The sequence below is a fragment of the Chinchilla lanigera genome, unplaced genomic scaffold, assembly GCF_000276665.1.
Source record: "Chinchilla lanigera isolate Chin_1 unplaced genomic scaffold, ChiLan1.0 scaffold00127, whole genome shotgun sequence".
Lineage (NCBI taxonomy): Eukaryota > Metazoa > Chordata > Mammalia > Rodentia > Chinchillidae > Chinchilla > Chinchilla lanigera.
Window position 1 is genome coordinate 2,096,724 of NW_004955528.1, and position 27,746 is coordinate 2,124,469.

General features: G+C 54.6%; 1 protein-coding gene across 1 annotated transcript in view; it reads right to left on the minus strand.

Moving 5' to 3' along the window:
• Nucleotides 1-27,746, minus strand: part of Cdh4 (cadherin 4, type 1, R-cadherin (retinal)) — a gene marked incomplete at its 5' end in the record, with an annotated part of 554,230 nt that overhangs the window by 56,351 nt on the left and 470,133 nt on the right. The window contains 2 exon segments of the mRNA XM_013507435.1: nucleotides 16,691-16,835; nucleotides 24,487-24,642. Coding sequence (XP_013362889.1) covers nucleotides 16,691-16,835; nucleotides 24,487-24,642 — 301 coding nt within the window.

The following is a 27,746-nucleotide window of genomic DNA, read 5'->3' on the forward strand; positions in this document are numbered from 1 at the left end:
GACAAGAAAGCTGGCTAATACAGTATCCCTTTTCAGGATAAAAACTAAATCCTCCATGGAAAAGCAACAGCAGATGTAACTCAAATCACCTCTATAATTTTCATATACAACGTTGAAGCATTTAATAACTAAGCACACAGGAAGACAAAACCTGATCACAATCAAAGATGAAAAAGAGACACTGAACAGAAGAGATACAGACAATAAAAACATCGGGTGCAAACTGAAGAAAATGGAAATAGTTTACTACTTTCAAAGAATTAAAAGGGTAAGACAAATAAATTTATCAAGAACTAGAAATAATTTAAAAAATAGAATGGGAAAGCTATATTTAAAAAATAGCTGAAATAAAAAAACTTGAATGGGTTTAACAGTAGATTAAATATAACTGATGAGAAATTTAGTAAATTGGAAGATTTATCAAAAGAAAATACCCAGACCAAAGGAACACAGAAAGCAATAAACAGATGAGGCCTTAACAGGCTCATCAGACATATAATTGGGATCCAGAAGGACCAAAGAGGAAGACAGGAAGGAAAAGTGTTAGAAGAGATAATGGGAGAAATTTTTCTAAAACCAATAAAAGAATCAAGCTTCAGATTTAGGAACTCTAAGCAGGGTAAATCAAAGACATCACAGTTAGTCACATCACAGTAAATGGGCAAAAGCCAAAGATAAAGATAAAAATTTTAAAAGAGACTAGAGATTTTAAAAAAAGGCATGAAACCTTTACTGGAACAATAATACAGCTTAATGCTGACTTCTCAATAGAAATAACAGAAGCCGGAAAACAATGGTGTGAGAGAAAGTAATGAAAGAAAATAATGGACAATCTGGAATTCTTTATACAGGTAAAAAACTTTCTCCACTGAAAGCAAAATAAAGACAGTTAGACATTCAAAACAGAGATAATTTATCACCTGGAGACCCACTCTAAAGGAAACACTAAGGGCTTCAGTAAGAGGAAAATGATTTCAGAGGACAGCTCAGAAATGCAGAGAGGTACGAAGTGCTACACACTCACACACACACACACACACACACAGGCATGCAGATGTTCATAAAGGATGGTACAAGAGTGCATCCAAATAATATGAATTGTGTAGGATAGCAATCATTTCATCTTGTGGGGACTTACCAGAACAAACAAACAAGGAAGCAAACAAGCAAACAAGCATGCAACACACTCCCTGCAGGATTTTATTTGCAAAGTGAACTCAGGCCTGACAGAGGCTTCTCGACTCCCTCAGCCTTTTCACCACACAGCACGGGTGGTGGAAGCCACTGCAGGTGCACCAGGCACCATGTGAAGCTGTCTGTTGCCGTGAAGGGCAGACCTGGGGCAGTCGCTGAGGGCAGAGGTGACAGAACTCGTCACAGTCTCAGAAGGCCATGGAGAGGAGGCGCTCCATCTCTGCGGAACACTTGCTGGTCCCGCACCCCGGGAAATCCCTAACATTCCCTGGTGAGCACGGTCCTTGAGGAAGACTGCACGACCCTTGTGCATGGCACAGGTGGCTGCTTTGCTCCCGATGCCAAGGGTGGCCGGGCTGAGGGAGGGGGTGTGGAGGGGGTGGGGAGAAAGGAAGAAAGAAGTGACTACTGGGGGAGGAGAGGACTGAGCACATTTACTGGGGTTACTCAAAGCCCCCTGCGGTCGGCTGGAGTTTGTAAGATCTCTGGGAACTCAGATAGGAACTTGGAATCTCCAAATGCCTTGACGGCCCCTCTCCTTGCCCTGTCACTCGCCTTCCCACTTGCTCAGCCCCCCTGCTGCCTTTCGAGCCAGGACTCAGCGCACCTTGGAACAATCCCACGGTGGCCCAGTATCCATGGCACGGTTTTTTGTTTGTTTGTTTGTTTGTCCCCCTCCCCCCCTGCCCCGGTAACGGGAATCGAACTCACAACCTTGAGCTTGCCAGGCAGGCTCTGTGCCCCTGAGCTAAATCCCCAGCCCCTGTGGCAGGGCTTGACTGGAGTCATAGCAGACAGATGGAGAGTGAGGTGGAGCTCAGGCTGTGAGCTCAGTGACCTTCTCTGCTCAGCCCTACTCATGAGATGGACATGAGTCTTCAGGGGCCAGAGGGTAGTGGCAGGATGGCCAGGTGACCCGGGGCTCCTGGTACCATGGGAATAATCTGCTCTAACATAGAGATCTGCGCTCCGCATTTTAGCACCTGCCCCAGCCCATCAAGTCAACAAAAGAGCAAACCGGCAGAAAGGCAAGGCGCCCTCTCCCCCACAGGAAGGCTCCTCTGTGGGGTCTGGTGACCTGCCCACATCACTTTAGCTTCCCACCACTGTGGCTCAGCCACTCAGGAAAGAAGAAAGGAAAGGTGCTGAAAGCCAACCTGTTGAGCAGGATGCCAGGTATGCCAAGGCCATGCACGAAGGGTTCCCCCAACCTTGCTGCGCCCGCCAAGAGGGCCTTGGGTGGGACCCGCTATTGGGGGTCATTTGCAGATAAGGCAAAGCCCCTTCAGAACCTCAGGGACCCCACAGGAAGCGAGGCTGAGAAGGGGAGGGGGGAAGGGTCCACCCTGGAAAGGGGCACTGGGACCCCTGGGCAGAGGTTGCAGGCTGGCCGGCTGGAACCTGGGACTCTTCTTGCTGCCCTGCCCACCCTCCTCCTGGACAGAGGGGGAAACTGAGCCCCACGGGGGTGGAGCTGTGTCAGACTGAGGACTGAAAGCAGCTGTTCTAAATTCCCAGTTCAAGGTCATATTCTCACGCCGGGGGCCAGCAGCCAGCAGCCTGCAGACGTTTTCTGAAAAAGGCCGGAGCAAATGTTTCAGGCTCCGTGGGACACGACCTCCGTCACAGCTCCTCACCACTGTCATGCCTACTCACCACTGTCATGCCTACTCACCACTGTCACGCCTACTCACCACTGGGAACGGCACGGAGCAGTCAGAGACAGCATCAGCATCAGGGCCTGGTGTCTTCTAATAAAACTATATTTATAAATTCAAGTGGTGGGCCGGGTTTGGCCCATGCTACAGGCTGTTTTTTGGGCTCCAGGATCCAGGTTCATTTAACACACAAAAAACACAGAAGGAGTCAAGATAGAGATGCCAGCTTCTTATTCTCCCAAAGGGTGCGCTTAAAGCCTACATCTAGCTCAATTGTTTTATGAAATAAATACATGTGTTAGCATGAAAATAATAGGGAAGGCACAAACTCAGAATAAAAGTCGGTCTTTGCCGTTGAAGGAAATCGGCTTTGTGAGAACATTTGGGACCAGGCGGTGTTTTTACCCTGGACCCATGCGCTGCGGGGCAGCCGTGGTCCGGCGGCCAGGGTGCGCTGGCGGGCTGAGGCGTCACGTCGCCCTCCCTGCGGAGATGCAGTAGGGTAAACCCACATGGAAGCCAGGTGTGCAAGTGTCGGGTGTTGCCTGTGGGCTGGGATAGCTGGCATTTTATGGGCACTGCGGGTTTGGGAACCCGAGGGCACCCACTCCCCCATCTATGTCCAAGCTTGCAGGGCCCCTGCTAGAGCTGATATCCCAGCCCCAGGGCCATCTGGGGGGCAGGGACAGCCTGCAGTCTTCACTGTCACTGCCCCAGCCTCAGCAGGGCTGGCTTCCTCTCCGACTCCTTAGATGTCCTGCTTGTCCCAGTGGCTGTGAAATGCCCTGTCAGGCCCAATTTGTCCCTACCGACAGCATCCCCGTGTCCTGTTCTGTGAACACAAATGGCCCTGAGATGGCTCTTCTGGGAGGGGCTTGAAGGGAAGGATGAGCTGGCGGCCCCGGCTGGGACCCCACTTTCCAGTGTCAGTCATACATCGACTTGGGGAGCTGGTCCTCCATGCCAGCTTTCATCCGTATTAACCAAGCGCTAATCAGATATTGACCAGGGCTTCAAAGTCTGCTGCATTTTTGGGTAAAACTAATTGTGTCCCTCAGACTGGATGCCCATGACATACCCCCATCCTTGTGTGGTGCTTCTTGCCGTGTTCGGACACAGCTTTGTTCTCCCTGAGGAGGGCCAGTGAGCTCCGAGGGCCCAGTCGTCAGAGCTTGGCGGCCCTCGGGAGGTGGGCTCTGCCCCACGCGCTGCTCTGACTCCACCTCTTCTCTCCCACCGAGAAGGCTGCACGTGGGAGCCCACTCGTGGCAGTGTCTCACTGCGCCCGCTTCTCATCAGCCTGGGACAGTGATGGCTGAGAACCAGCACCACATGCGCCCCTCCCATCCCCGTTGACAACTGTGCACTTGGTGCTCTGTCTCCCCAGGCTGCAGCGGTGGAGGAGGGTGCTGCTTCCCAAGGGCTGCGGCTTTCCCTGGGCTAAATTCCACCCTCGCTCTTTGACAGAGACCCCGGCTTCCAGCATGGTCCCTGCCTGGCAAATCAGCAGACAAGCACTTAAGGTCAAGCAAGGCACCAGCACTTTAAAATTCACAGACTACAGTCAAAAGTGTGTGCTGCAAGAGAATGTTCTGGAAACAGCAGGGTGGGGACCACTGTTGACCTCCCTCTTGCGGGCTCCTCACAGCTGCCCTCTGCATGAACAGAATCAGGAGAGGGTGCAGGGGAGCCTCCTTGGGGTAGGTCAAGGTCCCATTTACCGGCAACTAAAACTGCTCTCAAGCCCTTTGCCAATTTTAAAAACATACTCAGCCTAAATACTCCTCTTTCCTTTTCTTTTTGCTAAGCCCAGGAATCTGCTTTTTAAAACCAAATGATATACTTTTCATCATTCTTTCCCGGTTGCCAAAGCCCAGCACATTTCCAGTAACTGGCGCATGCTCTGTGGAAAGGCCAAGGGTAGGAAGCAGAGAAGGGTGTGGACAAGCCCCACCCACACGCCCGCCCACACAGGTGGGACTGCAGCCTTTGGACTGAAGGGCTCAAATTTTCTCTTTCCTGTAGATCAGCTCTTTGCTCTGCTTTCTTTTTTTTAAAAAAATCAACTTTATTTACAATCAAATCAATAGAATGAAGACACGTACACATGCGAATGAGCAGAAGCCGTTTCACAACAGCAACGGCACCTAATGCCCTCCCCAATGCCCAGGATGGCAGAAGGCCAGCAACTCCAGAAGGCAGTTTGACTGATTTTTCCCAAGTTCCCTCAAAATGTGTTCACTCTCCAAATCTACCTACGGAGTTTATCCTAGAGAAAAGTCATAGACGTGCAATGCATAGGCTTCCATGCTGACGTAGTTCTTCAATAAAGAGGGGCCTTAACGAGTGTTCTGAGGATCCGCTGTGGTGAGCACTGTGTCCAGGACTTGACTGTCCAGGAGCAGAAGGAGGAGCGAATCCCCAGGGGAGGGCAGCACAGCCACTGAGAGTGACAGCAAGGATGAGCGGAGGACAGAAACGCTCCGTCCGGCCTGAACCAGCGTCAGCATACTGGTTGTGCTGTTGTCCTAAGATTTGCTGCATGCCATAAAGACACTGGATGTGAACACGGGCAAAATAAAACCCACGGCCAGCACCAAGGAGCCCGGGAGACAACTTACCACCTACAGTAACCAGCCCAGGAAACTGACCCATGACCTATACTAACCCGGCCAGGACACAGCCTACTAGGGACACGAATCAGGCCAGGGAACCAGCCACTCATCCAGAGCCAGACGTGTCCAACCTACTCTGCACAGCTAGCGAAGTGGGCCCACAGTCATAAGCTCACTTTTATTACGTGACTTTTTGGGATCATTTTCAAGATCTGACTGCACAGTGCTGGAGCACAGACTGTGCAGGTGACAGCGGGGTGGGGGAGGACCCAGTGCAGGACAGCCCAAGAAAGCAACCTGGGAGTTATACTAACCAGCATAGGGAACAACCTTCTATCCAGGGAACCAGCCACTGTCGACAGTAACCAGCCTAGGAAACCAACCCATTCTCTGTGCTGACCAGCCTAGGAAACCAGTCTACTCTCAACAGCCACCAACCAACCCCTTTACTACACCAACCAGCCGGGAAGTCAGGCCAGCTGGGAGATCAGCCTGCTGGCTTTGAGCCACACTGGGAAGTCAGACCACGTGTCTAGCAGCAGTCCAGGAAGCAAAGCAGTAACTGTGGTGACAAGTGGCTCAAAAGGCCAGGAGCTGGCCACCAGACCGCTCCCTGTTCTGTGTCCTCTTCCTTCTCAGGCCGGAGTCATAGGGTTCCCTTCCATACCATGACACGCCACTCCTCTGTTGGCCTGAGCTCAAAGGCAGAGCGGGGCCCACTCTTGCCCTAGGGAATGCGAGGGAAGCTGCCCTGTGTGGGCTTCCAGGGTGATGCTGGAGGAGGCCGGGTAGAGATGCACACGCCTTGTCTTGTGAATGAATCTTCAATTATCTTAAAATAGAAAGTTGAACTAGGGCTGGGCGTGGTGGCTCACACCTGTAATCCCAGCACTTGAGAGGCTGAGGCAGGAAGATCGATGTGAGTTCAAGGCCAGCCTAAACTACATGGCAAGACCCTGTCTCAAAAAACAAACAAACAAACAAACAAACAAAAAATCCCAGAGCTGTGATGCGCACATCTGGTGAGGTAGACAAACAACGAGCACCGTCAATACGTAAATTGTATTAGATGTCAAATGACAGGGAGCCCGTTAGATAAACCTGGGTGCGTTGCTGTGATGGAATCGCTTACAGCATTAAGATGTGGTGGAAAAATCCCTCTGACACTTGAGATTTCCATGGCACATGGTGAAACGGAAAGTGATCAAGTCTCTGAACTGTATTCCGTATGAATCCAATCTTTAAAATAAGAATGCATTTATGCAAAGAATACAGGCCAGAAAGATAAATGACAGTGAAATCAACAACGTCAGAGGGCTGAGATGAGACATGAAAGTTTGATTTTCTTTGCGTATTTCTGCTTCTCCCAAGTTTTCTTCTAAAGTCTTCACTTGGGCATCAGAAAATAAAATGTGGCAGAGAGAGACAGACAGACAGACGGACAGAGACAGAGAGAGACAGACAGAGACAGGGATATTATAGGAAGGTTACTGATGAAAAGCAGGTTTTTTTGGGTCTAAATTACAATTTGATTTCCCTCAAAAAAAAAAAAAAAAAAGAAAAAGAAAGAAAGAAAGAAAAAGAAAGGAAGGAAGAAGCCGGAAGCCTGGCGGTGTCTGCAGGGCCAGCCCTTAGAATCAGGTGACAGAGCTCAGGGCTTGAGGACTCAGCCAAAGGAAAACCAGCCCGGGGGTGGGTTGCCATGGACACGGCGGCCTTGACTGGGAGTCTTCCCCGGCCTGGAACAGAGCAAGAGCTCAGCAATTCCAGTTTTCTCCCTGAAAAACGCAAGGTGGGAGGGGGAGGGGGGAAAGCCTGGGCGGCTGCCCTCAGGGTGAGGCAGCCTCGGAGGTGTGTCAGGGACGTCTGCAGTGGGCGGGGCCTGACCCAGCCGCAGCCATTGCCCGCTGCCTCCGGTCAGCGGTGCTCTCCTCCAAGGAGGGTGCAGGCTGTGCTATCTCATGTGACACTCCCGTGGCCTGGGTCACAGAGGACGGACAGACTGTCAGCCCCAGCTGGGTGGCAGGGGCAGGAGGAAGCGCTCTTGGGAAGACGGCGCCAGACAGGGCACTGCTGGTGGCCTCCCTGGGCAGCTCCGACAGGCAGAGGGGCCTGGGTCAGGACCCAGTCAGGAGCGCGGGAAGTCACAGCGGGGACATGGGCAGCACGGCCAGGGAGGCCCAGAGGGAAGATGTGGTCACCTCGAGAACACAGAAGAGCCCAGGGTCGTTCAGGAGGGATCTCCATCCTGCCAACCTGTGGGTGGCCAGGGGAGACGGACAGAGACTGAGCGGGCCCAGCACAGGCTGGACAGTGGTGGCAGGAACACGGGACGGAGAGGTCCTCCTCCTGGTGAGGGGCTGGACACACACGCCTCAAACCCAGGACAGTGGGTTTACAGCGTGTCTCACGATTCAAAATTCCTCTCTGTCCCTAGTGTTAGGGAAGGAGTCCATTTCATCAGTAGGAAAATGGGTTCAAATAACACCTTTCCCAAGGCTTTGAAAACAGGGCTGACTTGTAAACATACTGCCCCAGTCACCTAGAAGCTCCAGGAGGCACCCAGGGGCGGCCAGTGGCCCAAGAAGCAGTGGCCCCATCTGCACAGCCTCCCCACACAGAAGCTGTAGGGTGACAGCTTTACTGAACAGGAAATGGCTTTGGGGTGTTGCACCCCTCGGTGACCCCATCCAGAAGAGAGGACCACGGTCGAGAGCCGGTGTCTCCGGAGCAACAGCCCACACCCACGGACTCCAGGATGGTGGCAGTAAAGTGCGACACCGAGGCAGCCTGGTTCTCCACGACCGTCCCCAGCCCCGTGCTCTCTGGGCCTCGCAGTGGAGTGCGTTGAGTTCGGAACAACCTCCAAGGCACAGAATGTTGGATGGGCTGGATCGACGGCTCCCGGTGGGGAAGTGGAGGAATTTATTGCTGTGCAGGACCCTCCGATCCCGACAGCCAGCTGTGCCATCTGGCATGTGCTCTGAGGCTGCTTCCTGAACTACAGCCACGGCCAGGGACCTGAGGACACTCACGGGCAAGACACATTTTCTGCGGACACCGTCCCTCAGGGCCCAGGCTGCCATCCACAGCTGTCTGCCTTCACTTGCGACCCGGGCTGAGTGGGATGCATGGAGCTGGGGGAGGGTGGCAGGCTGTGTCGACCAGGCACAGCTGGCGTGCCTAGGGGCTGGGGCGGGGAGAGAAGTCTCCATACCCAGACGGGGCCCGGCAATCCTCACCGATGCCCACGTTCTGGCCCCTCTCCCCAGGGAGGCGCCGTGGTCAGCCGGCACCCAGACGTCTCTGGGCACTGGGCCCTCCCTTCTCTGTGTGCGGTTTCCTCAGCGAGCCCAGCACGTCTGGTGAAAGCCGCAAGGCAGGGCTGGGGAAGCCTGCGCCGCTGCTCCTCACCTCCAGCCCTTGGGTCTCGACCCCGCCGGCCACACTGGTCCCCTTCCTGCCCTCTGGGGCTTGTGGGTGTCCTGGTGGCCTGCTGGCCTGGGTGGGCTGGGGCCCAGCAGCCAGGGACCGGGGAGCCTGTTGCCTGTGCCTTGGGGAAGGGCACAAAGTGTCCCTGGCGATGCCCGGGGATGTCTGGTAGACTTAGCCTCGGCTGCTGTTGGGAAGGTTCCAGAGGGCGAGGAACGGTGGGGAGCCCGGAGTGTCCCCCAGATTGGCCTGTATGGGTCTCAGGGGCTGCAGTAGCAAAGTCCCACAGCCCAGCGGCTTACACAACAGTGTTTATGCTCTCACAGCCTGGGAGCCACCACCCCACCTCGGAGGACGACGGTGGGGAGCGCGCCCTTCGAGGCTTTGGCTCTTCCAGCCCAGGTTCCTCGGCGCCCTGCCTTTGCTCTCGCCCGGCGTCTCCCTGGGTGCCTTTTCCTCTTCTCGTAAGGACATCGAGCTTACCCTGCTGGCTTCCTCTTGACCCATGCTGCCTGCAGAGACCCCATTTTGAAATGAGGTCATGTTCTGAGGTTCTGGGTGAATGTGAGCTTTGGGGGGGCACCGCTGTGCCGCCCGCACAGATGAGGCTGTGGCTGGGGCGGGCGTTGCCTGGGAGCCCCCACTGCCCTATCGAAGCCCAGGAGGATGCTGAGCTTTCTGATCAGAGTCTGAAAGGCCTAGGGCGACATCGGTGGCCAGGTAGGGCTTGGAGCTCGAGTGGGGAGTCCTTGGCCCCAGGCCCGAGTCCGGGCTGCACCCTCAGGCACTCAGCTCTTCACCCTTACTTTACCTCTTGGAGCCCCAATTCCTCTCCTGGGAGCTGGGCCTGAAGGTGCTGTGTCCTCTGGGGTCTGCAGGGCATGAGCTGGGCTCTGGGCCCAGTGGACAGTACGCAGGGGCCAGCATGCACGGCCCTGTCTTGCTGGCCTGGAGTGTTGGGGAGGGCGGGAACCTGGTGTCCTGTGTTTTCTCCTGACCCTCTTGCTCATCACAGGCGGGGTCTGACCCAGCTGTAAGCTCCCAGCCTCCCAGTCCTTGGTGTTTACACACTGCAGTAGCGTGGCCGTGGGCAGAAACACGTGGCCGCTGGGGAGGCCCATGCTACGGCCTCTGTGCTGACCCGGGGCGCTCAGCGGAGAACTAGCAGAAGTCACCTGTCCAAGGCTCTCTCCGGAGGCCTCCTCAGTCCCCTCCCCTCCTACAAGACTTGGGTTTTTCCTAACAAATGGAGCAGTGAACAGGGACTGTTCCTTCCCGGCCCCGGAGGAGGTGCGGCCTGCCTCTCACCTGGAGATGCAGGACATCTCTTTATTAATTATGCTGGCAGGTAGGGGGAGAAAACAGAGAACTCCCAGCTCGCCTCTTGCTTGGAATTCATGTACGACGCTGCCACACGCCTTAAAGGATTAATTTCACAAGCCTTAAATTGCAGTTTAATTTGAAAACTAATTCAGCCCCATAATTGGCTTTCTGCTCAAATCACTGAGGCTAAAGATTTAAATTCTTAATATTCAGATGACTTTCAAGTATCTGGTGCCATCTGTGCGTTAGTCCGTGGCATTAATCTCAGGGGGACTTCCACCGGCACAGAAATAAAATAAATAAATACACGGGGCCCACTAATAGAATAATCTATTTAGGAAAATCTCTGCCTTGTATAGATGAAGGTTTCTTTGACTTCATTTGCAGCATGTAGATTCTCTGCTATTTAATATTTTAAAATGACATTAATTTCAAAATTTATAATGTGGGTCTCCACACCACTGCGAGGGTCAGGGAGTGCAATGAATTTCAATCAGAACCCTCGTGGTTAAAAGAGTCAGTTTGGAGTCATCTTTTCTTGGTAGTTTGAGAAATGTCGCGTCTGCCCTGGACTGCCCAGGCTGGGGTACGCTGGACAAGAGGAAGGAGCCGTAGCACATGCCTGGGGCTAAGAAAGGGGTGTCCAGGTACTCCAGCCTGCCCAGGTGAGCTTGGAATCTGCAGCTTTGAGTGATGGAGATGAAAAATGAGTGCTGGGCAGCATCTGGGAACAGCTGATGCAAGGCATGGAGCAGGACCAGCTGTGTGAGCCTTCCCCTCCCTCTGCACCTACACACACCCGGCCTGGCCCGGGAGCCCTCACGGAAGCCTCTGCTGCAGAAGCCGTGGCTGTGGTCTGTGACGGCTGCCGTTCCCATCAACCTCCTCCTGTCCTGGGGAGCGCTGCCCTGGGGATGCTGGGTGCAGGTGGACCCAGGGGCCATAGTCAGGACCTTCTGGTGCCCAAGCGCTGTTGGGGTAGGCATGCTGTGCAGTGGCCCAAATGCTGGTCAGGCCAAGCCAGGCACTCCTGAGGCCCACCCGCTCCATCCCAGCAGGTCCTTAATAATAAGACCTGCCCCCGCCCCTCCTCGCAGATTGAGTCTGGGAACTGGGTCTCAGCACTGCTGTCGCTGGCCCACTCCAGGCTCAAATACTGCCAGCAGCCACATTCAGCTGATTGGAAGCTGTGAGAATCCGGGAAAACCCACATCTGAGGTGCAGCTCCAGCATCACTGGGACATCAGACCCTGTCACAGGCTAGCAGGTGACACAGTGCAGGCTCACTCCTGCATGGGCGTCTAAGGCCTCTGGTACACAAGAGAGAGGATGGCTAACTTTTAACCAAGTCTAGGGTTTTTTTGTTTGTTTGTTTGTTTGTTTGTTTTGAGACAATGGCTCCCTATGTAGTACAGGCTTGACTTGCACTTGCTACATAGCCTAGGCTGGGATGGGAACTCATGATCCTCCTGCCTCACCCTCCTGGGTGCCAGAATTACAAGTGTGCAGACCAGCACTCCTGGTCTGAATCTTACATTTATTAAAAGAAGCTCAGTTTTGCAAGAGTAACTTGGTGGAGTCAGGAAATTGAACTCATATTCTGAGTATGGATTTATAGCAATTCTACTAAGTAACTGCCATTAGTAATAATTAGCACCTCGTGTTGATGAACGCCCTCACTGACCCTTCCAGTTCCCGCAGGTGAGCTTATGATTATTCCCACTTCACTGAGGTTTGAAAGCAGGTTGTCTGGGCCATGCTCCCGTCACATTCGGCTGTATGGTGCAGACCTGGCACAGGCAGGAGGCCTGGATTCTGAGAAGGTGCTGAGCACGGCGGTGCTGCACGCACCGTCCCACTGCAAGGAAGATGCACAGGTGAAGGCTGGGCGCAGGGACGTGACTGCTGTCCCGACCACCACTCCTACAGCCATCAGGACGCTGTGCTGTTGGAGGAGGACAGAGGCAAAGACTCCCGGAGCAGCACAGAGCCCGGTGACGGACTTGCAAACTCTGCCACGTGATCCTTGGTGGAGGAAGGACAGTGCTGCAGCAAGGGATGATGGAGCAGCAAGCAGAAATACGAAAGCCAGCAAAGAAAAACTGGAATTTACACACAGTTGTCTCAGAAGGAATCGTGGACATCGTATAAAGTGCAGAATCACCAGACTTCCATTTTTTTTTTTTTTTCGTTTTTTTTTCCAGTACTGGGAATCGAACTCACGACCTTGCGCTTGCCAGGTAGGCGCTGTGCCGCTGAGCTAAATCCCCAGCCCTAAGACTTCTAGAGAAAAGCCTGGGGGAGCATTTCTAGGATGGAGGGTCTGACGAAGAATTTCTGGACCAATGCTGGAGTTCATTACATCTGTAAACACCTGCTTGCAAAAGGCCCGTGAGGGGTAAGAAGATGAGCTCCAGGAAGGGAGAGATACCTGCGAACCACACGGCAGACGCAGGATGTGCATCTAGCGCGTGCACAGAATTCTCCAACTCTGGAGTCAGAAACAATCTCAGTAGCAAGAGGCCTGCAGACACGAGCAGGTCCACAGCAGAGGCCACAGGTGACGGGGTGCAGCAGAGACATCCCCGTCATTCACCGTTAGGGAAATAAACATTTGATTGACAGTGAGAGAGATGTCACCACATGCCTCTCTGTGGCTGGCACAGACGGTGACAACCCCGGGGGCAGAGGCTCTGGCTCACTCGTGGTGGCGGGACTGTGGCACAGCTCCTCGCAAGGGCTCGAGAGCTCCTTACAAAGCTACACGCTGGCCCATCGTACGCCGGAGTTGGGAGCCCAGTGCCCCCCAAAGGCCTGAGCCTCGAAGTCTTGGCCCCCAACCTGTGGTACCACTGGGAGGTGGAGCAGCTAGTGGGGAGTTGGGGGTGTGTCCTGGAGGGGCTGGTGGGATCCTGGCCACTTCCTCTCTCCACTGCGAGGCTCTTTCCTCCAACGAGCGCTCTGGCTGCCTTACCACGGCCCTTGAGCAACAGGTCAGCTGACCGTGAGCTTGAACCAGGAGCCAAACAAACCTTTCTTGCTTAAAAGTTGACAAGCTCAGGTATTTTGTCACAGCCATGGAAAGCTGACTAACCCACCAGATGAGCAGGACCTGCATTCATGGGCCTTTATTCCTGAGAAATGGGGACACACGTTCACACAAGACCTTGTACGTAAACAAATGTCCTTAGCAGTTTTACCTGTAACATCCCCAAACTGCGATCAGCTGAAGAACAAGACTCAGGGCTGGGCCCCATCCTGCAGGGCTCTGGACGCCTAGGGTCAGCTTTAGGGCCAGAGGAGGAAGGCCTAGGTGGGCACACTTTGCTAGGCAGTGACTATACCTCAGTGGGCCTCTGGCTGGGCACAGCAGGGAACTCACAGGATGGAAGGGAACTTCCCCCTGTGTGTGCAGAGTGCTGGGTGTGTGTGGGCGCAGGCAGGGCTGACAACGACCCCCAGGAACCTGCTCCGGGACTGTGGCAAGAGTGTGCCCTCCCCAGAGCTGCCCCCATCCTCGGGAATGCAACGCCCACTGCCGAGGCCAGTGTAGCTACAGGACACTTTCCCGAGGATGAAGATCACCAAGGGTTTCTGGGTCAGAAAAGCAGCGAGCAACAATCTGCAAAATTGCAGACCCGAGAACTCGTTACCCGAAGCTGTTGCGGGCCCTGGATGTGACAGCATGCGTTGCCATTTCCCACTGGGCCTGGGAGGGGGCACGGGAAGATGGCACGGAGGAGGTCCAAGGTGGGGACCTGGAGCCACGGGGAACACTCCGCAGCTGGAGGGGGACCATCGATCACAGCCCCGCATCCCAGGCCCCGGAGGAGCAGGTCAGTGGTGCCAAAGAGGGCGTCATGATACTGGGGGGAGATGGGCAGGGAAGGAAGCGGGGATTCCAAGCCCCGCTGCTCACCAGTGTCCCCAAGTGAACCCCAATCCTCGAAGCTCTCTGGTTTAGCCAACACTGAATCTTCCTTGCGTCTGTTTTCCATTAGCGCACACACCCGAAACCTTTCATTAGCCCATCATGCCAGAGAATAATGACTCATTTCTGGCGGTAGTTTTTCCTTATCCCACAAAGGCCTGTGTAAAACCCTTCCATTATTGTAATTTCCTGCTGGGAAAGTCGACTGCGGAGGATTCCCGGGTCCCGGGGACAGTGCTGCTGCGAGCTCATGCCCACCGCGCTTTGTGGGTGTCACCTCCTCTCCTGGACCTTGAGAGGGAGTGGGGGAGCCAGTCCAGGCAGCACCAGCGTTGCACAGCCCCGGCCCAGACTGTGCCCCAGGATCTGGCTCCCCGGGACCCGAGGCGGACCACGGGGTACTGACGGTCGACGTGGCCCCCGCACTCAGTTCTAGTCCTGGCAGAGCTGGGCGTGAGCGGAGAGAAGCAGCACGGGAGCAGGGCTTGGGAGGCACCTAGGCTCCTGCCTGCCCAGGCCGCCCCGACTGTGAGCACCGCTAGCCAGCCGGCTCTGGGGCTTAAAGGCTTACGGGGATTTCCGAGCAGAGATGCGGCAATTTGCGGCTTTTGTTAGCCTAATGAGCAAAACCGGCTACACATTTAGAAAGACTTTCATTATCGATGTGTTTTAAAATAAGACGCGGGAAATCTGATTTGGGGTAGAAAGGCCTGAAGAGTCCCAGAGCCTTTAAGTAGGTCCTGGGGCTGGAAGGAGGCCCGCCCCCCCAATGCGCCCAGCTGTACCCCCACACTCTCCCAGCCCCTCCAGGAGGCGCCCTTGGCTGCTTGGAGATAATTTGCCCACCCATGGACTGCGCCTGCCCCTCCAGGGGCTGTGGGGACAGCTGCCCACTGTTCTGCAGAAACACCGTCGCACCCCTTTGCCTCTGGCACCCTGAGCGCTCCATGCCTGGGCATTCTGGAAGACAATCGACCGAAAATGCAACTGGCCTCGTTGAAGCAGCAGCCCCAGAGGGGGAGCAGCGATGATGATGATGAAAGATGTTAGCCGCTGCCGGGCCGGATGGGCTGCCTTCCCCAGGCAGCTCAAGTGTGCAGGGCAGCCTGCCCCTGGCCCCGCGGGCTCTGGGTTTTGAGGCAGAACCGGTATCAGCACCTGGCCGGGCCCTGCCAGAGTGCCAGGGTGGGCTTGCCTGCTAAAATGTAGCACCTAGCCGTGTGTGGTGGTGCACACCTGTAACCCCAGCGCTCTGTGAGGCAGGAGGATCAAAAGTTCAAGCTCAGCTTGGGCACAGTGACTTAGTGAGACCCTGACTCAAAATTTGAACAAATAGAACAATAAAAAGACTGGGCATGTAGCTCTGTGTGAAGGCCCTGGATTAAATTCCCAGTACCGCAAAACAACACACACACACACACACACACACATACACGCGTGCAATCAACCAACCATCCAACCAACCAACCAAAAAAAAACCCAAATCAAACAGGACCTGCAGTTAAACTTGAAGTTCAGATCAACAAAGGATGCTTTTCAAACATTAGCATGCCCCCAAAGTTCTTGGACATACTTAGGTGTGAGTGTGGTTTGCTGTCTGTCTGGACCTCCACTGGTGTCCTATGTTTTCTTGGCTTTCCCTGGCAGCCACAGCAAAGGCCTCCTCTGTGACCTTGGCCCCACCCCTTAAGGAAGACCCCTCCCTGGATGTAGGAGGCTGGGGGTTCTTATGCGCAGAATAACTGGGTCTGGTTGGAGGCCATCACAGAGGGAAGTGGTAGGTCTGGGGCTGGAGAGACTGCACCTCCAAGTTCTGGGTGTTGCTGTGGGGCCGTGGGCCTCATCCACAGATGGCTGCACTCTTTTGGTCTTGAGTCTCCGCCCTGCTAAGGGGGAGGAGGCACACCTGCTTCCTTCAGTGACAGGGTCTAGAGACGTAAGACACAACGCATGCTTTGCAAGGGTCCCTGGCATACTAGTGCTGCACAGAAGTCTGTGTTGGGGGTGGGTCCCTGGGTCATCTTTGAGGTGGGGGACAGAAGCCTCAGGGTATGGCTCACTTCTTGGACCTGGGGGAGTCTGGCCTCATTTCCTACTGTGGTTGGGACCAGATCCAAAGTGTAGCCTCAGAGCGCAGGTCGTGGTCTCTGCCTGGGCTCCTGCCCCAGGTCCTTGGCTGGTGCTTCCTCATCTATGGGCTCATTTGCAGCACATGCAGCGACCCCAGGACCCAGCCCCTCTCTGCTGCTCCTCCTCATACACCAGTCCCCAGACTGCATGTCACTCCCACAGGGTGCCTTCTGTGGCCAGCCGTGTCCCCACCACTGCTGGTGACTTTGGTTTCCTCTGGGGCCAGGTCACTGCAATTCCCTGGGGTTATTGTACCTCTCGTCTGCACCCCTGGGCCCTGAGTACACGAGAGCAGGATGTGCTGGGGACCGAGTCCCGAGGCACTAGCCCCTGCCCGTCCTAGCCCAGCAGAGGCTGTGTGGTCCCTAGCACGCACATGCCAGTGTGTCTTGGCTGCCTGTGCTCACCTGGCTTGGAGCCCTCGTCCACGGAGCCGTTGTAGACCTGGTTGATGAACTCGGGGCGGTTGTCGTTCATGTCGATGACGTAGATGTACAGGTCGATGGGGTTCTCCACCTTGTTGCCGTTCATGTCCACGGCGTGGGCTCGGAGCTGGGGGCAACATAACAGGTCAGGCCTGGTGGCCGCCTCGGGGGCCCTGGCTGTGCTGAGGGCAGATTCCTGGGCTGGGGATAGCAGAGGCAGCTGGGCAGGGGTCCGTGGGCTCCAGCTATAGCCGGGAACTTCCGTTAGCCTCAGTTCTCCTTTCACTGAGTCTCCACTGGCCAAGGCCACCCAGGGCCTCTGGATCTGCTGAGACTGTTCTCAAGTGCATGGGGCAGGACAGGTGTCCACCCTTCCACGAGGGTCATCCCACTTATGGAGGCTGCAAGAAGGACATCTGTGCCCAGTGGTGTTGGGGCGCCCGAGATGCTGCCCCTGGGTGACGGGAGACCCAGAGAGGAGACAGTGTGGAGGTGCACAGAGGGACCCAAGCTTGCTCTGGGAGTTGGGCTCATCTGAGCGCCCAGCATGAGCTAGGCCACAATCCAGGCCTGTGTGCTGGCCTGGGACCACGGGGAAACGGGTGGTCAGAGAGGGCTAGGAAGACCCTCCTGCCACTGCCAGGGGTGGAGGCCCCAGAGGACTTCAGGGAAGAAAGGGGAGACGCCCTGGACACCCTGAGAGAGGCTGCTCAGACTTCATTTTTGAATTCATTCATTCCTTCATTCATTCAATGCCTATCAAGACCTACAAGTGCCAGGTGCTGGAGCACATCTTGGATTATTCTGTAATAGACAAGTGACTGGCCCTGGTACTTCTCACCAGGAGGGAGATGGAGTATGAGACAGGAGGAAGTGATCTGTCATGGCTGTAATGCCAGCAGCCCCAGGTCATGTGAGGTCGGGGAGGGAGGCCTGTCAGAAGAGGGGACATTGGGTCGAGACCTCAAGGGCAGGATAGGAGCAAGGACACAGACTGGCTGGGCTCTACAGGCAGGAGAGAGGGAAGGGGTGGCATCCTTGAGGACCTGGGATTTTAGGGAGGAATCAGAACTTAGAGGGCCCAGGTCTCCCTGCACCAAAGCCACGACTGTCACCTGGTGTCCTTGGTTCATATTTCTCTGCTGAAAGCAATGTTACTCTTAAATTTGGAGACACGAGACTGCAAGGCCTTTGCAGCAAGGCAGTGCTACCAAAGGTGTCCAGCAGAAGTGGTGCCTGAGGCTTCCCGGGACCTGGGCTGGGCGAGGAGGCGTGTTCCATGCCTGCCAGAGGGAGATGCCAGAGCCAGCTGGGGCTATACAGGAGCCCGTGTTTCGGTGGGTTTTCTGACATCCCTGAGTGGAATTCTGCCCTTAAACTGTGTGCTTAAGGGGAATCTGAAACCTGGCTTTCCCGACAAGGCAAGAGCACTGTCGTACGGAGACATCAAGACTGATTCCCGGGGATGCTGCCGGTGCAAGAAGTGATGGGGCGTATGCACACCGTGACAGTCTTAAGTACTGTGTTTAAAAATCTCGGAACATTTTGGGCTGTTCTCAGATGCCCACTCTGTCCCTGGCTGATCCCTTGTCCCGGATGGACAGTGCCTCGGCCAGCTGGAGGGGGCTTCTTGTGGAGGTCCGGCGTCCTTCATCTTGTCGGATGCAGCCATGCAATAACATGCAGAGCTAAAGTTTGGGAGCCTCCAACACAGCGATTCTGAGCTAGGATGAAGGTCATTATCTCCTAACCAAAGCTGCAGTCAGGTTTGGGTGCTATCCTTAGCACGGGGAAGCCCAGGGCAGATAACAGGGCAAGCAGCTGCAGCCACAGCCTTGCTGCCAGGGCTTGGAGCTCTGTTCTCCCCGCCCCTAAAAGTTTTTACTACATTTGAGGCTTCTGGTGGCGATCCAAGCAAAACCTTCCCCCCCCACTGTCCGTCAGGCTGGGCTTGCCCACTGGGGCTTTGCCTTGGCAGAGGGAAGCACAAATGCTAACGGAAGAATCATCCAGGTTTCTACGACTTGCATATTTGAGTCGCACTTGCAAAGTGAATTTCCTGCCCTTGTTGTGGGAGGGGCTGGTAGTGAGTGTCCAGTGTGGGCCTGGCCTTGCGGCGGGTAGGATGTATGTGGGAGGAGCATGAGCTGTGAGGACCCTCACTGCCGTGTGTGGAATCTGATTCTCTCACTCCCTCTTCTTCACTTATTACTCGGGTGTGAGAGCTCCCCCTGCGGCCACAGAGTCCCCCAGAAGTCCACTAGGGCTTGCAAGTTGTCCTGGGGGTGCTCGGCAGAGGTTTTCCTCGTCAGTGACCCCAGCAGCCAGGACTAAGGGCTAGGCAGCGCCCTGACAGGTCTGCGTGCCTTCGCCCGATTCCGCTCTCACAAGACTCTGTGAGACTTCACTGCCTCCACCTGTGCTCTGCAGATGGGAAACCAAGGCCTAGAAGATGAGGGGCCTTGCCCAAATGACAGTGTGGTGGGATTCTGTGCGTCTTCCTCACGGCATCCTTAGAAGAATCTCTCACTGTCACTGTGCGGAATAACCACTTGGATGTCCACTTATGATTCCCTAAGCTGACGGATGTCCACACACCCTCAGGAGACCTCAGACCAGACCCCCACACCAGCCAAAGCAGTTGGGCAGAAAATGGGATGGGGTTCAAGGGCACTGGGAAGGTAGAGACTTCCAGATGGGAACACAATCAGGACCTCCTGCCCCTGCGGCGTGGCGGCACTGCTTGGCACTGTCGACCTTCAGGCAGAGTGCCTATCCAGGCAGCCCCGATCTTGGACTTGTGGATCCCCCCACAAGGACTTTGCAAATGGAGTTTTCTCACCCTGGCAGCCTGCGGCCACAATTTTCCCAGACACTCGGTTTGGGGCCCAGGCAGCATGTGCCGCTGAAGGATTTTGGAGATTGGTCAGCCAAAATCTACAGAAAAATGGAGGCAAGCTTGCAAAGTGAACCAGGCAGATGAAGGGGGTCTCTCTGCACAGCGCCATCTTAGCACTGTGTGGATTGTAAATTTTGCCTGTGACGGAGAGAAGGAGATTGCCCCTCAGGTGGCCATCCTGGCCTCTGATCCTGCGGAGCTGCAAGGCCTGTTCCAGACTGTTCCTCAGGCTTCAGAGAGAGGGCACTGCCCAAGGGGAGTCCCTGAGCCATGCTGGTGACACCATCTGAGTAACAGTCTGCAGGGAGCTGAGCCAGGGACTGCTCCAGAGCTGGGGAGGAGCAGTGAGACGGAACCAACAGCCAGGCCGGCTCAAGGTTTCCACAAGGAATCAGAAGCAAGCACACAGAGAGGAAGAGGTTCCCAGGGACAGCTCTGATTCAGGAGGCAGCAGTCCTCCGCAAATGCTACTGCTCCACATCGAGCGCCTGAGCAGAGGCTGCCTCTCCGCATGTGCAGATGCTGCAGCTTGCCGGGCAGGTGCTTGAGCCCTGACTCCGCTCTGGCTAAAAAAAGATGACAGAGCACATGGAGGAGTTCACACGTGAGCAGAACTCTCCGTCTGTCTCTGTGTCTCTCCCCATGTCCACACGGGGGTCCTGGGTTGGGGTTGTTGCCCTGGTTGTAATGCTGTGTTGAATGCAGCTGGAGCCCCTTTTGGGAGCCGACAGTCAAGATGACATCTCCTGCAGCCCGGGCAGAGCGCCACACCCTGCTCCAGTCTCCTTGGTTCTGTGGAAAGGCCATGGCAGCCCATGGTGGGCTGAGACCTCCAGGAATGTGCACAGCCCCAAGTTGCTGTAGTCAGATCTCCTCCAGCGCCTACCTGCAGCTCCCTTCCCAGGCCTGAGGGATATGGGGTGGGTATGGGGGGCTCTTGGGTGAGACAGAGGGTGCCTGAGGCTGGCAGGGATTCAGGGTGCTCGAGGCCTGGAGCAGAACAGCCGAGGAGCAAAGGGAGGGCCCAGCCAGCAAGGCCCCTAGGGAACCAGTGGGGACTTGGTGACCCCCCACCCCATCAAGGTCCAGTCTGGGAGGAAGGTGGGGTCTTTAGGGTCAGGATTTCACACTTGGAGGATGACAGGGCCAAAGTAGGGGCCCACAGGTGGCTCCAGACTGCTCTGGCCTGAGACTGGCAAATTTCCCTGGACTCTGCTCGGAAGCGTCCCAAGTGCATTTGAGTGTTCTGATTTCATTCTCTGGAGGGATGAGGGGCCCTGTGTTCCACTTTGCACCAGGACCTGGAGTTCTATATCTGTCCTGGAGGTGTATGGAGTGAAGCCAGGGCTTGGCCAGAGCAGGTCCCACCCTACCTGAGTTTCTGAGCCTGGCCTCATGTTTATGAAGCCAACTTTCAGCCAGACTCTTGAAGATTAGGAGGAATAAGCCTGAGAAGACCGGGCTGCAGCTGGTCACCTGCTTGCTGGGGCTGTGCCAAGAGCTGCCACCTCCCAGAAGAGATAGAAATCACTTTGGAGATGCCCAGAGGCAGCTGGCTGAGTGGAGCAACCCTCCAGCAGGCAATCAAAGCACTGAGATCCTGGCCCCAGAGCCGAGGCCTTTGGGAGCAGAGAAGGCGAAAGCAAGGACCCCACGGCTGAGGAGCTTTCTTCCAGAGATCACAATAATTAAAAATTAATCTGTCTCATCTTGGAGAGGTGAATTTAATCAGCAAGTGGCCTCCTCGTGTAGTCGGTGTAGAGACAAAGTGCTCCGATGAAGGAGCAGGCTCCGGAGCTGATTGCTGATCAGGAGGGAGTCAGCAGGACAGGGGAGGCCCACCGTGTGGGGCAGGTGGGGCAGACAGGGGCCAGGAGCTGCTGGCACAGGGGCTGCTGGCACAGGGGCTGCTGGCACAGGGGCAGTCTCATCTACTCCACCGCCCCCCACCTTTCTCTCACCCACTCTGTCAGCCGTCAGCCAGCCTGGGATTGGCTGAGCTCCCTGCTGGACTTGGGCACTGAGGCCCCTTAAGAACCTGTCCTGGAAGAGATGGTGCATGCGGGAGGATGAAGAAGCGGGGAGGGAGCGGAGGGAGGGAGGCGCAGAGAGGAGGAGGGACATTGCGGCCCAGAGTCAGGCAGGTCCTTGTAAATGCGGGGTGTGAGAATGGCTAGAAGAACAGTGCCCCCTCTTTTTCAAGGGTAACCTGGACCTCACGGTGGACCTGACAGCTGCTCCCTGGGGAAAGCACCCTGACACTGCTCTCGCAGCCAAGCCTGTCTGAGTGTCCGCTGCGCCTGCCGGGAAGGGGGCATCTCTATGCCTCTGCCTTGGCCTGAAACAAACCGCAATCCTGACAAGGAGGCCTGTGCATCCAGACATTGTCCTCCACATTCCTCAGCCTGTGAACAAAGCCACCATCCTTGCTCCAAAAGGACACAATGACTTTCCTTTAGCTACTCAGGCTCCCGAGGGAAATCTCTTTCTCCACCCAGCTAACAAGACAGTCTGCTTCCCACACCTCCTCTTCCCGACCCTGGCCTCCACCGCCAGACACAGAGTCAAGGAGCTGCTCAGACAGTGCCTGGGTGTGTGTGTGTGTGTATGTGTGTGTGTGTGTGTGTGTGTGTGTGCCGAGGCATGGCGTCACCGCTGCTGGAGAAACTGGGGAAACAGTCTGCTCAGGAAGATTTGATGCCGTCTTATCCCAGCAATGTCCAAGCCCCCTAAAGTGGGGCCAGATGGACTCCATTCATCTCCGTCTGCTAAGCACCTAATGCAGGGCCTGGCACACTGGTAGTGCTTAGGATGGATGGATGGAAGGATGAAGGGGAGGGTGGAAGGGTGATGGATAGGTGGATGGATGGGTAGGTAAATACATGGACAAGCGGATGGGCATGTGAATGCATGGTGGGTGGGCGAATGGATAGGTGAGGATGGATGGATAGATGGGTGGATGAGTGGGTGGGTGGGTAGATATGTGGATAGATAAATGAATAGAAGGATAGGTGGATGGATGTGGGTGGGTAGATGGACAGGTGGGTGGGTGATTGGATGGATGGATAGGTGGGCAGATGAGTGGTGGGTGGGATAGATGGACAGGTGGGTGGTTGGATGGGTGCTGGGTGTGTGAATGGATGAACAGGTGGGTGGATGAGTGGTGGGTGGGTGAGTGGATGACCAGGTGGACGGTAGGTGGGTGTATGGAGAGAGTGGATGGGTGGTAGGTGGGTGGATGGATGGACAGGTGGGTGGATGGGTGGTAGATAGGTGGGTAGAGAGAGGTGGATGGGCAGATGCGTATGTGTGTCTGTACATCTGTACATATGTATATATATATAAATGGATAAGTGAAGTAGGTAAGTATAGGGAGCAACTAAACTGGAAATCACTCACACGGTGTGGGGCTAAGACAAAGCCAGCAGGAGAATACAGGGAGCTCCTGCAGCCTTCTAAACAAGCTGTTCCAGCTGGCCAGCTGGTTGCTAGGCAGAGGTTGAAATTGACGTCAACCTCCTGAGTGCATAAATAATCGCTCTACAGTTCTTGGGCAGTTCTTCTCCTCCCATCGAGAGAGAGAGAGCGCTCTACCTGACTTCAGCCTTGTCTCTTGCTTACATTTTCCTCATCCTGCTGCCATTTTTCCCCAGGACCACTGATAGTCGTGTGGGTCACAACAGGTAAGGGGAAGAATCTGGAGGTGTGGGCAAGGTTTCTCTGGCCTGCAGGAGGCTGTTGAGGTCCAGTGAACTGGAGAGCAGAGGCCAGGTACTGTGGGCCTGACTTTCGTCACACCTGCATCTTTGCTGACTGGTAGAAACCACAGGGTACTTAGCAGCTCCCAGTCTGTGTGAACTAGCAACTGCAGCCTTCTCGGGCTTGGGCAGCTAGCCTGGGGAGGAAACCTTGGTGGCTCTGAAGTAACCAGCCTCAGGTAGGCTCCCTGGGGTCCGTTTAGCCAAGCATCCAGATTCTGATGGTGCAGGAGTCGGCTGAGGCCATGTGGCTGTGACAGAATCAAGCTCCTCCCAACTGCTCCCTCCCCTGTGCAGATAGCATCTCCAGGGGCAGGCTCTGTCTTTGGGGCTGGGGCACGGCGTGGACAAGCCTGCCCATTCCCTGTGGACACAGAGCCTCCTTCTGGTGAGAGATGGAGAGTAAATTCCAAATAAGTGACCAGTACACATGAGAAACAGCTGGTCAGGCTATGATCAGCCCCTTGGGCTGAAGCAGTAAAGTGAGAGCAATTAATGTGACAGCAGGGGCAGAAGCTGCGAATTCTAGCTTTGTTCCCAAATATGGAGGAGCTAGAAGGGCACCATCACGACATTAACCACAGATACACACACTGCCCTCATCCACGCATTGACCCAACCCTACCCTCAGAGCAACCCGGGGGCAGCTACTGTCACTGAATCTTCATGTACCAGGAGAGGCCTGAGTCAGGGAGGGGCTGAGCGACTTGCCCGACGCTCACCTGTGAAGGGTTAGGCTGGGTAGGACCAGCGCTTATTCCAGAGCTGGGAATGACCACAGGGCTCTGCACTGGAGAAAGGGTGGAGCTAAGAGAAGGCTCTGAATGTGTACAGGATCCCTGGTGTCCCCAGCCAAGACTGAAGAGGTGGGAGCCCCTGTGGGTTCAGACCAGCACCCTTCCTGGGAAGGAGTTGGGAGTATGGCCAGGCCCACCCTGGCCACGGAGCTGGACCCCTGGGCTAGTGCCCAGCCACTGCACTTCAGCCAGCCAGAGTGGGTAATTCTGAACTAGGCTGTGCTTGGGTCATCTCCTGAGGCTCAGGACCTGTGGCCAAGCAGGAGTGTGCCTCACCTAGGTGCATACCACCTGCTCCCACTGGCCTCCGTTGGGGACACTCACGTGGTAAGACGCTCGCTCCTCCCGATCCATGGGCCGTGTGACATACATGCGGCCGGACATGGAGTCAATGCTGAAGACCTCCATAGGTGGCTGGTCAGCGCCCACTCCTGTGATGCTGTACCGGATGGGGATGTCGTTGTCTTTGTCGGACCGGATCTGCAAGGAAGGAAGAAAGGAGAGAAGTAAGAAGCTAGCCTGCAGTGGGGTGAGGCCGACATGTCCACCCTCCCTTCGAGTAACCATGTGTCTGTTTTTGGGGTGATTTGGGGAGTACAGCTAATTCATCCACCCTGGGAGCTAGAAGGGCAATCAGTGGTCAGGGGTTTACCAAGTGCCACCAATGACACGTCCAATGGCCCACCGGGTCACCAAAAGGTACCCGGTACCATATTTCAAGTTCAGTGTCTATATCGGGAGCACGGGACGCCTGGCAGGGATACATAACACAGCTGAAAAGGATGGAGGGATGGCTCAGACCAGCCAAAGCTGATGCAAACACTCCTAACGCTCTGCCGTCAATCGGGGCAGAGACGAAGGCAGCAGAGTTCTGAGGGTCAAGGTCATCAGCCAGCTGTCCACCCTATTGTGAAGGTCCACCCTCAGAGATCTCTGGATGTGCAAAGATGGAGAACACGGCATCTCCTTGCCTCTTTGACAGAGGTACTGGGAGGGGAAACACAGTAGGACCTCAGGCACCGGGGCGTTGACTGAATATGACGGAGACCAGTCCTTAGAAACAGGAATTTAATACTGAAAATCACAGTCAGCGTGTCTATGAAGCTACACACAAACACTGAAGTATTTCTCCAGGAGAAGCTGTGTAGCACTGAAAACAACTTGACAATGGCTCTCTGGCCTCACATCCAAGGTTAGTTAGCTGAGACTCGGAGCTGGGGAAGGAAGGAAAGAGCACGCACAGGCACAGAGCCTGCATTTTGCCTGGGGCGGGGTCATTTTATTTCTGACCAGATCCTTCGCTAAACACAAGTCTTTGGGGAACCAAAAGGATAACAGCAAAGTTAAAAACACAGTGCACGTCTTTCACTAGGTGCAGCGAAACATTCTGTGAGAAGAAAGGGACACGGATGGAAACACAGTCAATGTGTTTGGAAATACAGTCAAACCCTTGGAGGGAGAGGACGTTCTTGTCAAGGCGTGGGCTCCCTCAGGAACGTGGAGGAAGGCCACAGAGAACAGAAAGAAATAACTGATGAGGTGGATTCTACAGATTTGACAACATCTTTAGAAGACCTGACTTCTTTAAAAAAAAACTAGGCTCGTAGGACCATGACAACATTTTACAGTAAAGTGGATGTGATGGCTAATCTTGACTGTCAACTTGACTGCCAGGAGAGACACCTAGGAGATTCGAAAAACATACTTCCGGGGATGTCTGGATGGGTCGAGGGTGTCTGGTCTATTTCTCTCTAGCTCTTTCCCTGTCTCTCTGCTTCCTGGTTGCCATAGTTGAGTGGCTTTCTTCAGCCGTGCCTTCTGCCATGTTGCTCTGCCTCTGAGCCAGTGGACCATGGACTGGCACTTCTGAAACCATAAGCCACAATAAGCCCTTTCCTCTTTAGCTGTGTGTGTCAGGGATTTTGTCCCAGCGTTGGGAAGCTGACCAACACAGCGTGCCATAATGAAAAATCTCTAAAAGAGTTCCACAAAGCAAAACTGACCAAGACCTTTTATGGAACATAAAATTAAAATCTAGTGATAATATTTTTTAAAAGGACCTTTACAAATTAAAAAAACAACATTATTCTGAAAATATTATTGGTTATTCTGAAAATAACCATTGGGTCAAACAGGAATCAAAACTGATTTTAGAGGCTATTTAAAAATACCGATTATGCTCAGTGACATAACAATGAGACTATTATTTAGCGAAGCCTGAGATTGCTTCACAGCAAATGCACAGGCTCAGATGTGTTCATTATTCGAACAGAATTACAGCAGGCGGGGAAGAGAGTGCTCAACACCGGAGGAAGCGGGCTGAAGGCCGCAGAAGCACCAAATAACCAGTAGAATGGACAAGGCCAAGTCTGAATCTGAGAGCAGAACCACAGGTACCTGAGCGATTCAAGAGCTATATTGGGAGGCGCATCCTCAAGAAAACACCTGCGCTTTTGGTAAACTTGAGAGAAAAAAAATAACCCTTTTCTCACATCCTATTTTTCAGGTTAGGCTCCACTGTGTTGAAAAATCTCAGTTCAACTGATTATGTTTTGAGAAAATATAAAATTTCAAACTTGAGCAGAGGAAGAGGTGAGGCAGAGGAGAGGGTCACTACCCTGCAGAAAGTTCCCTTGAGGGATGCTGGGGCTGCAGCTTGTGTAGGAGTGATCTGAAACTTTCCTAGAGCAGAGGACAGAGACAAAGCAGCCTGCTTGGTTTTACAAGCTGGCGAGCCTAGGACCTGCAGCCTTGGTGTGACGCGGAGGCCTGGCCACGCTGAGACAGAAATGGGCGGTGCAGTGGTGCGCTCAAGACCCCCATCCTGCAGGGCCTATGTCGGAATTCGAGGGCTCCTTGCTGGGTGGCCTATTTCTGTAGCACAGTAATGAGTATAAGAGCCTCAATGGAGGCTTGGAAGAAACTGATGAGTATCCTTTCTGGGTTAATTTATATCCCAAACCACAAGCCATCCCCCAGAAAACCCCAGTTCTTAGAAGATTTGGCCTGAGAGGGAACATCTTTTGTAAACCAGCATTTGCTGAGGATGCACCAGAGCTGTCCATGCTAAGGTCACGAGCAAGGTGGTCAGCACCTGGCCATTCATGACACGGGAACCATTTCCCGTTGTCATTAAAGGAAATGGAAGTCCTTCACCTGCTAGTGAGAAGGAGATGAGGTTTGTATTACACAGGTATTTTACAGGTCAGCAGCAACCTAGGGACTGTTCATGCTGGCCCAGTGTTCTGGGAGGGGAAGCAGGCAGGACTGTGGGTGCATCCACACATGCTGTGCATGCACACACACTCATGGGTACACACCTGGGTGCACAAACATAGTCTGCGAGGACTATCCTGCTTCTCCTTACTCCCAGGACTGGGCAGGCTCTCACTCACCCTGAGCGGCACACAGCAGACAGGGCGGGTGGGCCTGGGCCCGAGGGTGCTAGGGACATTTGTGCTTTGCTGCGGCCACCTCTAAGGCCACTCTTCTTTCTCGGGATGGTGGTGACCGTCTGGGCTTGGTGAGTGGCTGTCCTGAGCATTGCAGATAAAGCCTCTAGTTGAGTCTGAATTTCCCCCTGT